Genomic DNA, 13,652 nt, shown 5'->3' with positions numbered 1-13,652 from the left:
AACATCAAGGGTGTGGGTTATTGTGTAATGAGAATCTCAAAACACTGACCCAAATAGCTTTAGGGTGCAGTAGGCTCAGTTCAGCATCATTCAGGAACGTAGTAATCCCCAAGTGTAATCCTTACAGGAAGCTTTTAATAGTAGAGAACACTCAGGATCAGTTAATACTTTCAATGTCACTTTTTCTTTTTAGGAAAATAAAGTCAGATTTCTCGTCACCATCTTCTGCAGTGTGTCAGACAGCATCTCCCTGGAACCAGTGATAGGAAGGAGATGAGGAACACAAGGTTGCGGGCAGGCAGGTTTGGAACCAAAAAAGCAGCCTGTTCTACAACAATATGTAGGTGTAAGCCTTTAATCTCCTACTTCAGGATGCTGTGGAAAGGTTTTTACAGGCTTCCAAGGTTGTAACTCAGGCATGAAATGTTAATTACAAAACCAGGAAAGGTACAACAGTGCCTAGAGAAGAGCTGCTACAAGCTTGCCTGACTTCCAACAACCACTGGGGTGTGGTGGCTGCTGGATTAGGCAGGTGGCTGTGCTGGGCACACAGCAGAGCCCACCTTGCAATGGGATTCACAGGAGGAAGACCCCACAGAAGGGTCTTGGGACAAAGGCCCTGGCACAACACAGCACTTGCAGACCTCAGCACTACTTGTGCTGCCCCACAGCCAAGCAGCAGAGTGGGAAAGGGGCAGCGGAGCACAAACACGAGGGTGACAACTCCAGCTGCTGCAATGCCAACCATGCAGCCCTCAATCAATAACAAGATGAGAGAGGTCTGAAATCAGCATTCCAAGAAAACATTTCTTGCAGAGAAGTCTATTTCTTGTAAATAATAATAAGCCCTTCTATAAACCATCAAATATAACTCTCAGGAGGCAGCTCAGCTTGTAAGTATTCAACAAGCATAGAGATGTTAGGAGTCTTAGCAAGGTATATGCAAGCAAGACTGGCCGAGAACTGGGCTACAACAGGGCTTTGTTTAAGAGCTGATATACATGAAGTGCTCCACAAAAGACTGAAAGGGGGCCCCTGTCCCCAAACTGCAGTGCCAGTACCACTCCTGTGCTGAACTGCTGGAGAGCTATCTGAGCCAAACCTCTGTGCTCAGGAGGCTGTCCTGTGCCCTGTAAGCACAGAAAATCAAGTGCTCTGTCCATGCAAGAACCTTGTGATGGAGCAAGCCATGTTTATGCATAGTGGCTTCAATCCCATTACTATTTCTTTCTGCTGTCACCTGGAAAGGACAGTTCTCAGCTGAGAATGACAGAGACCTCTATTTTGGAGCTGAGGTCTAGCCTGAGCTCCTGGTGAATCTGCACGTAGGCACCAGCAGCACCGCAAAACAAACAATTCTTTATACAAGCTGTAATTTGTCTGGAGAGCAGGACACAGCTCAAAAGCCACAAACCAACAAGCAGCCTTATCCAAACCAACATCCGTCGACTCAGGGAGCTCGAGTTTATGGGCAAAAGGAATAGATCCCTACACAGGACAACCACTGAGGGACTTGAGCTCTCCTTTTTCTGTTAAATTCCTGCTCACTCGGCCCAGGAGTTCAAGCCCCTATCCCCTCAGACACCACGTGAGCACGATGAGGAAAACTTTTGCTCCTAGGACAACTCCATTACAGGAAAAGGTAAGCAGGTGAAAAGCTCCAGGGGAGCAGGAAGGAAAGAGACTTTTTTGGGGGAGACATCAGTTATGAGTCTGCTCTTCACATTTATGGAAATAAGGCAAAGGAACAGATTTGCTTTCTACTGCAGTGATGGAAATTTGCTTGTCTAGCATTGACTTCTGGTGCTTTGGACTTAACACAAATCTTTCACCTGCCAATGGTTGCTGGCACAGCAGCCCTAAGCAGGACCTTTCAATCACCCATATGGAGACAAGCTGGCACAATTAAATCTCACCAGCCCTGACTCTTATTTTGGCTCAGCTCTCCCTTCACTGATATACTGGGGCTAGTGACTGCCTGGAGTCCTCAGTCTGCATACAAGAAGCGATCCGTTGCTACACTATGGCCACCCCCACCTCACCACCCAGCACCAGAAGCTCAGCATTAATGGAATCATGAAGGGCTGCTGAGCTTTTGCTGGAGGCATAACCTGATTAGCAGCACACGCTCACATCTGGCTGTGCCCCAGCTCCTCACCATGCACCTCCTGCAGACCTCCTCCCCAGCAGCAGAACTGCACTGCCCTTGGAACACTCCCAGATCCCCCTCCATAACCATGGGCTGTTTGGGAGAACTGCAGGACTGCAAGCCGCGGATGTGAGCTCAGAAGGTTCCTGCACATATATGAGGAAAAGAATTTATTTTACAAATGTCCTGGGCTTCGGCTGCTGTTAACAGCCAGGTTGCAAGAGGAATGCATCCTGACTGTGCTTGCCTACAGCTCTAGGCACACAGGACAGCCAGATCAACTTGGGAGTACCCACCTCCACTACCATCTGCTCTAAGGGTGCCCATCCCTTAAAAGTCTCTCAGGGAGCTGGTGCAGGGACTGCTCCCACAGCAGCAGCATGCTGGCCAAGGAGCACACAGTGCACTTTCAGCCCTGTCCTCCCTTTCTAGAGGACACACTGGACTGGGGCACACACAGCATGTAAGGGAAAAGCTGCTTTATAGAAGGACGAGGAATTTACATATTTTGGAGGCACTGTAATCTCCTGAAGCCAGCAGCTTTCAAATCATGAATCCACAGTGAGTGCAGAGAGGTGCCTGAGGACAACTTTTAGGCATGGCAACAGATAATAAATTTGCTCTACAAAGGTGCATGCCTATGCTGGAAAAAACCCGATAACAATTGGGGGTTCATGTGCTGAAAGGTTCAGAACAATAACTTTTAGCATCTTACACAAGACACAAGATGCCTAGCTACAAGAAAGAAAACAGCCTTTATTGCGAGATGCCTCTCACAAGGAATTCACCTCCACAGCCCCGGGAAGCACACGAGAGCTCCATTCCCATTGCTCCTCACTTGTACAGTACAGACAATTACTGAAGAGCCCCTCAGGACCTTGCTGCACTACAGAGTTAACGTGGGCTCCCGTGGGTGAGCAGCTGAATGCCTTGGCTCAGCAGTGGCTTTGTGCCCAGCAGCTCAGATGTCCCCAGCCTTATCCCAGCAGTTCTCTGCTGTGGTCAAAAACTGCTTGAAATTGAAAAAGTGTGGTTGAGGGGCGAGAGGCACACGTAGCAACTTCTCACCTTAATAGTCAAGTATCCTGCTGCTGGTCAGACCTGCTGAGATCTGCAGCGAGCAGGAATGTGATGAGTTTTCTTCTTTGAAACTGGCTTTCATAGGGCTTCCATACAACACTGGGGAGAAAAACTCCACAGCCCCACTGATTGCTATGTTTCTCATTCCACAAGCATTTCTTTTCTTTCCCTCACTCCAGCTCTGCAGAGCCACCTCTTACCAAATTCAATCTGAACCTCCAGATTATGGCCCTGCTCTACCCACTGCTGGGCAGCTCTCTGTGGGCTCACTGAGTTATCTCAGTCCAGAGCTTGCTGGACAGAGCTCCACCTCACAAAAGCCACTAAGCATCTCTGCCAGTGGAAATACCACAGCCTCAGCCCACTCCTGTTTGAAGTGGTCCCTCTGGGAAGGAGGATGATGGGAAGTTGGTGAGTGTGTGCAGAGGGGATGGAGCAAGGGCTTCACCTCCCTCTTCCACCCCTCGAGTGCTGCAGACTCCTGTCTCAGCTTGGCTTTTGGCTGTGATCTACTGGCCAATTGGAAGCAGTGGGGGAAAAAGGATGCATTTGATTCTTTCCCTCTCCATTCAAGTCTCCTCCTCCTCTATCTCCTTTTGTGCATGCTAACAGCAGTGCTAGAGGCTGTAAAAATGAATGAAAGATTGTGAAAAGCAACAGTTTTCAGGTTGGTAACTGGTGACTGGCTTTTACTGGCATGCTCAACGCCAGCAGACACTGTATGGAAGCTGCACTGCAGGAGAGCAAAAGGAAAGCCAGGAAGAGTTCCAGTGCTGGGGAAACAGAAACCAGAGGAGCCCAGAGACTGTCCACCCTCCTCTTTCCATTGCAAAGGCTGCCACATCCAAGGACTAATTCACCCATTGCAGTTAAACAGAGATCCATAGGCTGCAGTCTGCTGCAGCTTCTAAAAGTGGCTTCACATCTCAGCATGAAGCGAGCGAGGAGGATCCTCGACTGCCTACCCCAGGAAAAGGAAAGCAGAAGACAGATCCAGCAGCACCTAAGGGCTCATCCTCATCACCAACACCATCTGCTGCTCTGTGCTGAAACCTGGGGCAGTCCCCAGTCATCAGCCAGGGAAACTGAGGGACGGGGAGCAGGAACACTCCCAGCCACAGTGCAACATCAGCGGCGGCTTGGCTTGGCACAGAGCATGCTGACCAGTCTTTTTTTTCCTCCCTCATTCCCACCTTCCAGCCACCCAGCATAAAAGCTGCCTTTTTTTTTTTTTTTTTTTTTCTTCTCCTGGCTCCCTTTCAAATTCCCGGAGAAAAGTATTTATCCGCTTTATGAATGATGACATCCGGCCAAACCCCAGACACGCCATCACGTCTGATCCAGCCCAGCCACCCATCACCGTTCCCGTATCATTATTGGTAAGCTGGCTGCACACCAGCGTGCAGGGCTCGGGAAAGGGCTCCCACCAATCTCCCCAAAGGAGAGAGCCAAGGACTTTTATTAATTAGCGTTCTGAATTGTAGCTAATAAATACCCCTCTGGCATTCAAGCTGGGATATGCAACACCACAAAGACGTCCTTGAGATGCTGCAACGCTTTGCAGCTTGGAGGCAAATGGAGAGTTACCTGCTGAGTCTTTCTGCAAGCTGCAAACTCACCTCTGCTCCCAGGAGAGCAGCACATCCCATCCCCACCCAGTGTCCCCGCAAGCTCATTTTGTTCTTGTGTCTCTTGCTTGCCCTGAGCTGCTGTCTTTGTTGAGGGACAACTATCAAGGCAGGTTAAGTGCTGAGCAACAGCGGGGCAGGATGGATGAGAGGACCGGCTGACAGCATGCAATTAGTTAATGGGCTGCAGGGCCCTCAGACCAATCACATCAAGTGACTGTGACAAATGACAACAGGCCAAGAAAGGGGAATCAAAGGAGGAAAACAAGGATGGAGGAAGGGGGGAATTAAAGCAAACACATGAAAAAAAATCTAAAACCCAGAGAGAAGATGTAATCCACCATGCATAACACTTCACTAAAGACCTGAAAGACTTAATGTTCCTGCTCAAAGGAGAAAAACAAAATCCCTGTATCTCTCTCCACACCCTTCCAATACAGAATGATGTCAAATCAATTTACTGCCTTACCCTTGTACAATTAATCAAGCCTCCTCCATTGCTCAACCTTCAGTAGAGCTGCGCACAGTGTCAGCTATGGGACAAGCTGCATCAAGCAGCATAAAGAGAGAGCTGCATAGCAGGAGATGGAAGCAGCTGCTCAGATTTATGCTGCTTGTGATTAGTAAGAGATGGGTGGCTCCTGGCCAAGGCAGCTCATAGTCACAAGACTTATAACCACACAGGGTTGCGTAAGGCACGCGAGATTCCTTGCAAACATGTTTTGCATGGAAAAAGTCAGCAGTGATTATGGATGGAGCTCACAGACATGGCTGAGGGAAAGAGCCCTTGAATGAGGCGGAGTAGCCCCAGCCTGGGCACTGCCATGTGAAACGAGGCTTTCAGTCTGACCACGTTTCTGAAACCAGCATCCTATGAGCAGAAAGCAGTGCTGTGCCTGGTGGGCTCAGGGGAACACCAACACTTGATGGGTCCCAGAGTGATGTATGCACTTCACTGCCAAGGATGGTACAACAGGAGTGGGGGTGTCCACCTGAGCTGCACAACCCTTGTTCCCTCCCCAAGAAAGCACTGAAATCCCACATCTGTGGCTCCTGGGAGGGTCTGTAAAGGAATGTTGGACTCTTGGATGCTGGCAAGCTGAAGGCAATTTGCTTTTCATCACCACCATGGTGGCAGCAGCCACCCAACCAACTTACTCTTTTGGGGGAGTCAAGTCATCGGGTCGGGTCTCAAAGAACTGCAGAACCTCCTCACACTGGGAGATGTAAGGAGGCAGCTGGATAAGAGCCTGCAGGTGAAACAGAAACAGAGACATTGGTGATGTGAAGCACTGCCACCTGAGCAAGGAGCCTCAGAGTGCAGGGGCATGGGCCACAGCTCTGTGGAGCACTGTGCTGATTGGAAGGAACAGAGCCACCAGCGATGGTGACTGCAAAAAGTGAAACAGATATGCAAGTGGAGATCTGAAATCATGGAGCAGGGCTGCAGCCCTGCTCCTCATCCCAAAGCAGATGTTTGACCCTCCATTTGCTGTCACAGCAGTCTCAGAAAAGGAGTGAGGGCAAACTGAATCTGTATCAGAGACAAAGCCACATCTGCAAAGGCCTGGGGTTACCACACAGATCAGATGTGGCTCCATCCTGACCTAGTTGCTGGCCCCCAAAAGCCTTCCAGCCATTCAGCATATGATCACTCACTGCCAGCACAGCAGACGGTCTGACCACTAATCACAGCCCTGCTGCAAACAAGATCATGTGAGGAAGACAGGAGAGAGAAAACCACTCACTCCATGGCTTTTTTGTGCAGGGAACAGCTACTCGAAGCACAGGATCTGCATGGATGCCATCCCCATGGGGGTGCCACTCCCCAGCACCAAGCATCCCGTGATCTAGACATTTTCCCGTGCCAAAATTCCCAGTGTGGATTCTTCAGTGTGGAGAAGGCTCCACACCCTCTGATAGCAGAAAACATCTTATGACGGGAGGACAGAAGGCAAGACCCACAGATCATTTCTCAAGATGTCAGGATGCATCTGGCCAAAGGACTGCTGCAGCCATAGCCACGAACACAAGATCTCTGTCCCACTTCTGGCTCTGACACCAAAAAGACAGAACTGAAAAGGGTCGTCAGTACACAGCTCTGTGCTGGAATCACAGCAAATCAGTTTTGTCATTTACTGAAGACAAACACACCTCACTGCTTCAGAATCCGTTCTTCAGGGCTCTCCCAGAGAATGAAGTTATACCATTTCTCTATCAGGGGACAGCAAGAAAGCAAAATCTTTGCTATGCAGTTTCCTGTTGGAACCCACTCACAACAGGTTTGTATAGCCCTCAACTCAGCAGGCCAGGGGAGACTCTGCTTTTCCGCTCTTCACCAACACACCATGTCCCCCTGCAACAATAACCTGAGCAGGGGGAGCATGCTGGGACTGCAGGTCTGAGTCCTGTAGTGCAATGTGCCCTGGAGGAGCTGTCTTTGCTCCTGCTGACCCTCTGCTCATCCTGCAGCTCTTTGGTCCCACACACTTTGAGCTCAGCAGCAGCTTTATGGTTAACAGCAGCTACTGGAAGGCCAGGCTCAGTGTGCATTTTTTTACTTAGCAATGCATTAACGTGAGGAGGAGAGAGCAGCTCTCTAAGTGGGTCATATAACATCAGCCATTACGTTCCAGTTGTTAAGTCAAATGGATTCATTATATTTTATACCATTAATGGCATCGTTCTGAAACAGACAGCTGCAGCATCTTTTCACTCAGGGACCTTCTCAAAAATTAAATTTACGACTGTGTGTGTCTGCGTGGAGCTGGTGCATTTTAGTGACTCAGATGACAAGGGGCTGATGATTCTTGGCTGGAGCCAAGCAGTGATTTGCACCACCAGCTTCCTGGTGCCACTCTGTTTGGACCTCACAGGTCCAAGCTCACCTTGCACTCCATCTCCATCACTCTCCTGTCAGCTGCCATTCTTGCCCTCCATGGCTTTCACCTGCATCCCCACAGCACAGATGTCAAGACCCCTTCATTAATTCACCTTTACCCTTGTAGTTGCTCCTGCAGCCACACAACCTTCTCCTAGGTCTGGCTGAGTCCCCAGATCCATAGTTCCTCCCACCATGCAAAGTCACCGCTACGCCTCCCACTCCTACAGAACGTGACAAGCATTTCACTGTTTCCCCATCTTCTCCCTCAGGCTTTGCAGTCTTTGTATATATGCATTCAACAGTATTCATAACAGATTTTGGAAGCATCACTCCTGCTTCCAGACCATCTTGTGGCTGCTGTAAGTATCAGTGCCCTTCTTTGACGTGGTGAGATGTGGTATGAATCATGTGAAATAATTTTCAGTGGACTTTATTTTTCCCAGAAAAAAAACCAAACGACACAAAAAAGCAAGCCCAACCTGCTCTAACATTACAATCTGCTTTACACCTTAGCACAGTCTTGCACATGGATGAAACTGCCTCAGCCCTACTAGAAAAAGGTCACAATCAGCTGTCTCTTGCTTCTGCTTGACCAGTGGGTGGGTTTTCATTACTGAAAAGGTCTGATGGTGAGACAGAGAGCTTACCCTCTGCATTCTGCCAGTAGTGGAGTGCCTTTATATACTATCAGAAAGACAGGAGTGAGCCTGATCAAGGTGGTTTCATCTTTGGTTGCTGCTAGAAATCTTCCCTTACCTTGCAGTACTCATCAATAGGTATCAGGCGCTTGACTGCAACATCGCGGATGTGACTCCGGCGGAAGAGGATCTTCCCTGAAATGGGGGAGACAAAAGGAAAGAGCAGGTCAATGCAATGCTTGGGGACGCTCTTTTGAATCACTTCATCAGGACCTTTTCCTCATGCATCTCACAAAAAGCATTGTACCTATAGCATGTTCCCCTCCTGTGCATTAAATCCCATGTTAGAACGAAGTATATTTACAACGGCAAGCACGTTTAAGTAGAAGAAGAGGAACCAATTACCAGCAAAGTGCATCCCTATCTCCCCTCACCAGTGTGGCAACGAAGGAGGAACACATGCCTGATACCTTACTGCCTGCTGGCAAGCACATTGTGGGTGGACAAGCCCACTGACAAACCCCAGCTGGCCAGAGAGGCAGACATCCCTGCAACAGGGACTTCTGCAACAGGGACATCTGTCCCCACTGCTGACTACAGGCTCTGGGTTCACTCACAGCACTCAGCTCCAGCGTGGGCAGCTGCCAAACCAGGGGGTTCTCCCCGTGTAGCTCCAGTGTTGAATCGGTCCTTGAAGCCACAGCGTCGGGACTGCAGCCCTGAGTCAGACCTATAGGATTTTCCTTCCTGTCTGGGGTTTATTTTTGTTCTCCATTAATGGGATCCTCTTGCCACTCCGCCTCCTCCACTCTTGCTTGTGGTACGGCCCTGTTTCCTTTGAAGCCTAATGAGTCCTAAGTGCTTCAAGCTGCTTTCACAGAGAACAGCTCCTCTGGCTTTTAATGAGACAAAAGCCATTAGTGGACAGTGAAACAGATACACACGGAGACTCCGTGATCAAAAGCACTGGTATGTGGTGGGATTTCAGACTTTCAGTGCTCCATGAACCTACACTGGCACTTCTGCAACAGAACATGAAAAAATTGCGTTTTGGGAGGGAGTAATAAAGTTCCCACAAGTTCTTTCTGACAGCTCCTCTACCTATGTCTCTTTTTGTCCCTACATGGGTTTCTGACCCCACCACCAAACCGTAACTGATGTAACAGCCCCTTCATTTATCAAGCAGGTAAATCAGAAGCCAAACAGCAATGCAACACCGCAAAATGGGAAAGCACTCTGAAAAGTCACTGAGCCCTTCCCTGTGCTGTGGCTCTCCTCAACCCCTCCAGCAAGCCCTGCCAGGAGCCATGGCAGCACTGGAATCAGGGCTGGATGCTACCATGCTACCTGAGAACAGGATGGGTTAAAACAGCCCCATGCCTATCACAGCTTTAATACCCTCCACCACCCCGACTCCAATGTGCATGATTTGTGCAGCCTGCCAACACATTTTTTTTAAGTAGAGAGGAACTAAAACAACCCAATTTCAGCCCACAAAGAGTGTGAATGAGAACACTATGGAGAAGCCAAATCTCTTATTAGGTTCAGTTAATGCAGAATACCTTCAAGACTGGGTTCTCAAAGGGAGCACACAGCAATCACACTCAGTACGTGCTTGCCCTCGAGTGAAACTCCAAGGGTCAGACTGCTCATACCAGGATTGCTCCTCATTTATGTTCCACTGACAGCGAAGGGCTGAGACATTCATAGTGGGAAATACTCTTGTCTGAAATGCATTCCATCTTGCAGCCCGCCACAGCCAAGTCTGGCAGCCTTTGTGATTCAGTGGAAAATAAAAATCCCCCTCCATTCGATCTGTCTTTTAGAAGGGTGAATAGTCTGGGAACAGAAGTTGTCTGGAACGACCAGGAGGGAAAAGGGAGCTGCAAGCAGGCCGGAGCTCCCTCACTTGATAGCAATGATTTTCCATCAGAAAAACAAACGTTCAACAGTTTTGTCATCTGCAGTCATGGCGTATTTGCTGCATATATTTCTATTTGAATGATTGATGATTTTTCAAAAGACGAATGGATCGGAGTAGTTTTATTGCCAATTGTAAAGAGTGGCTGTTTAGTTCTTAGGTCTGCCAAAATCACTGATGGGTGTGCATATTATAAATGTCTAAAATAACACACTCTGAGTGTGGGAATATTTAAATGTTTAACAAACAGATGCTAGCGAATAATAATAAAAAAGAATATAGTTATGGGGGGATAAATACATCACAACAACTGAAGTGATCTTAAATTAGCCCAGGCACAGAGCATATGAAACAGCAGGAAACCCAGCTCGTCGCTTGATTGGCTCTGCATCTAGTATTCTTCAACAATGAAGTTTATTTTCTAACAGAAAGCTGTTTTCCCATCAAAATGTCTAATTAACATAATTGCAGGCCCTCCAGTGCTGCCAAATACAGCTGTCTAAATCCTTTACTTGAAAAGCAAGAGAGAGCAGGAAATTGCTTCCCTCCTGGGTCAATGAGATGCAACATTTTCCTGGGCACACTTTCTATAAACCATACCTTCAAAATGGGAATAAGAGTGCTGCCACTGGGGCCTTTCACATGGCTGAAGACCATACAGTGCAAGAGAAGTGTGTGGTGTTATTCATGTCCTGCCTGCATCCCTCCTTGCCCCAGCATGAGGAAAACAACTGGGACAACATGAAGGAAGGCAATCCTGCACGTCTCACCAACTGCTGCTGCAATCTCCACCACCTCCTCACTCCTGCCACATCTCCAGCATTTAGAAATGGTTTTATTTTCGTTAACCTGCATGCAGTGTTATGCACGCACAAACAGACCAATGAGTCTCCCTCATTTGCACAAGAAATGTCACCACACAAGACAACGCAGGAAAATGCCCTTCATGGACACAAAGCTGTGAGCAGGTTTTTTATCACCTGGGAATATGTCAAACAAGTCAACAATTTAGGAAGTGTTTTTCTTCAGTTTAACATACACTTTATCCCAGTGAATACATTTGTGAAGTGCTACGTTACCTTACTAACACTGTAGTTGCTCTGAAGAATCACACCTGCCTTGTTTGATATGTATTTGTTTCACAGCAGAAGTTAGGTGTCTTGCAAGCATATGTTCTTCAAGTGTAACCTGGCAGCATTATTATTCTTAATTAGTATTCTAACTGGAGAAATCTGACTAGCACAATCCATCCTTTAAAGTTAGAGGAAATGAAACTGTAAAGAGAGCTGAAATATAAGCAACTCCATAGAAATCAAAGCAAATGAAGTCTCTTTTCACTAGTTTTCAGTACAAGAGCAGGAGGATGCTCCCTACCTGCATCTCCACCTACACCTGATACCACATTCACACACTTATTGGCTGTTTGCAGCTGCTGGGGAGAACTGAGCAATGCAGAATGGTTGATCATTACAGGACTGCTCCGAAGCAACAAGGATTAGTTTCATTTAGAAAGAAGTAAAACACCATAAATATTCACATCAACAGGGCATCAAAGCCAAAATCAAACTTCACCAAAGTACTCAGCTGTCTGTGCCAGGCTCTCCAGCATCCACCTCGTGCTCTGTGCATAACACAGAAGCAGTCAGGACAAAGGAAAGACCTCTGTCATGGTGTCCCCAGCTGCACCCTGTCCCCACAAACACCCCAATGAGGGGCAGCCCTGGGCAGGGGATTCACCAAAGGGGAGAACTGCCAAGGGCACTTGATGCCAGCTGCAGGCACTCCTCCTGCTCCTTCTCCTTGCCCTGCCTGACCTCTTCTCCCTCCCAGTCTGACCTGCTGACACAATCTGATCACTCTGGTGCTCACTTTGTTCCAGTTCTTCCATTTCCTCTTTCCCAGCTCTAAGCTCTCAGCAGACAGGAGGGAGCCAATACTGTTCTGTGCCCTGCTGAGAGGGAAGCCTGGAAAACCACCGAGTGCCTTGTCGCTCTTTTCAGACTCTATCAGTGAGCACAGCTCACAACCTCCAGGGGCACATTGCTCCATGGTTACAGAGCTCTGAGTAGATGCATTCCTCCTTTCTTCCCCTTCTCTTGCGGGGACATTCCTTTTCCTGCAGTACTGCCACTCATTTCCACCCACCATGGCCAGAGGTACACCACACATTGTCAGGAATTCACCCAACATGATGGATAGGCAGCAAATCCATCCAACACATCCCCGTGAGCATCATGCATTCCCACAACACAGCCCAGTGCTGTGCTGGCTGCCTCCCAGATCCCTCTGCTCTCCACCTTCCCCAGGGGACCAAGAAGCACACATCCAAGGCAGTGACTTCCCTTATCCTCACACCCATCTGAGTCTTCCCTGCCAATTTCCACCCACCAGTACTGGTGGCTGGAGCCAGGGCAGCAAAGAGAAGAGCTGAACACAGTAGAGAGCATCTTCTGCTACCAATTATACAGCAGTTTCCAAATGTCACTGCCATCAGTTACCGTAAGCTGCTGGCTGGCTGCCCAAAGAGAGCCATACATGTGCCCAGGGATGAGGGGACATGCATGGGACAACAAAAGATGATGCACTCAAAGGTAGAAGAGGTATCTTCACTTCCAGATGGTCTGAAGCACGAATCTGGTTTCTGCTTGTCTCATTCCATATCCAAGTTGACAGATTACTAAGTGAGCATCTTCATGCTCTGTCCCATCACCCGAGGGACTTTTCCTGGAAATACGGTCATGCCATTGGCATGGTTTCTTTCAAATCCCTCCTTAAAAGCTTCATGTCCTGCAATCCCCCCAACAAAACCCCACTGTAACCTTCAACAACACAGGGCAGCCAGGACACAGGGGAATAATCTCTTACTCCCCACCTAGCAGGAAACTCTCAGGAGCAGAGGTTGTCCCTCTACTTTTAAGCTGCACTGGGCTCAGAAATATGGTACAGCAGAAATAACACTGTTGGGCTGTTCCACAACCAGCTGGACAGGAGCAGGAGGATACTTGGAGGGCATGAGCTCTGCCCCCACGCAGAAGAGCTGGCATCTGGGTCCAGTCAGGGAAGCCTTGCTGAAGACACACAGTCTGCTCACAAAAACCATCTGGAGTCAGGACTAGAAAAGAAAACCAATCCATTGTGGATAATCACAGCTGCTTTATCTGATGGACTGAGAGCAAAGGGCACTGCAGGAGCACAAGAGAGGGGGTGGGGAGTGATACGGTGCTGATTCATTGAGGACTGCACAGCATCAGAACAGAGCTAGGGGAAAGAACTGATAAGGACATGGGTTTCCATGTGGTACGAGATGGAGCAGGCAGCCCACGGGAGGGATCAATCTTTCCAAGCAAACAGG

General features: G+C 48.5%; 1 protein-coding gene across 4 annotated transcripts in view; it reads right to left on the bottom strand.

The window, feature by feature from the left end:
- SH3PXD2B (SH3 and PX domains 2B) overlaps positions 1–13,652 on the bottom strand; it is a 63,401-nt gene that overhangs the window by 16,470 nt on the left and 33,279 nt on the right. For all 4 annotated transcript variants that reach the window (XM_065734569.1, XM_065734571.1, XM_065734570.1 and 1 more), the window contains exons 4-5: positions 8,498–8,574; positions 6,016–6,107 (exon numbers count right to left, since the gene is read on the bottom strand). In XM_065734569.1, coding sequence (XP_065590641.1) covers positions 6,016–6,107; positions 8,498–8,574 — 169 coding nt within the window. The remainder of the gene's footprint in view (positions 1–6,015; positions 6,108–8,497; positions 8,575–13,652) is intronic.

The sequence above is a fragment of the Cyrtonyx montezumae genome, unplaced genomic scaffold, assembly GCF_038088225.1.
Source record: "Cyrtonyx montezumae isolate F1298 unplaced genomic scaffold, pur_monq_1.0 scaffold_18, whole genome shotgun sequence".
NCBI lineage: Eukaryota > Metazoa > Chordata > Aves > Galliformes > Odontophoridae > Cyrtonyx > Cyrtonyx montezumae.
This window is presented reverse-complemented; position numbering and strand designations above follow the sequence as displayed.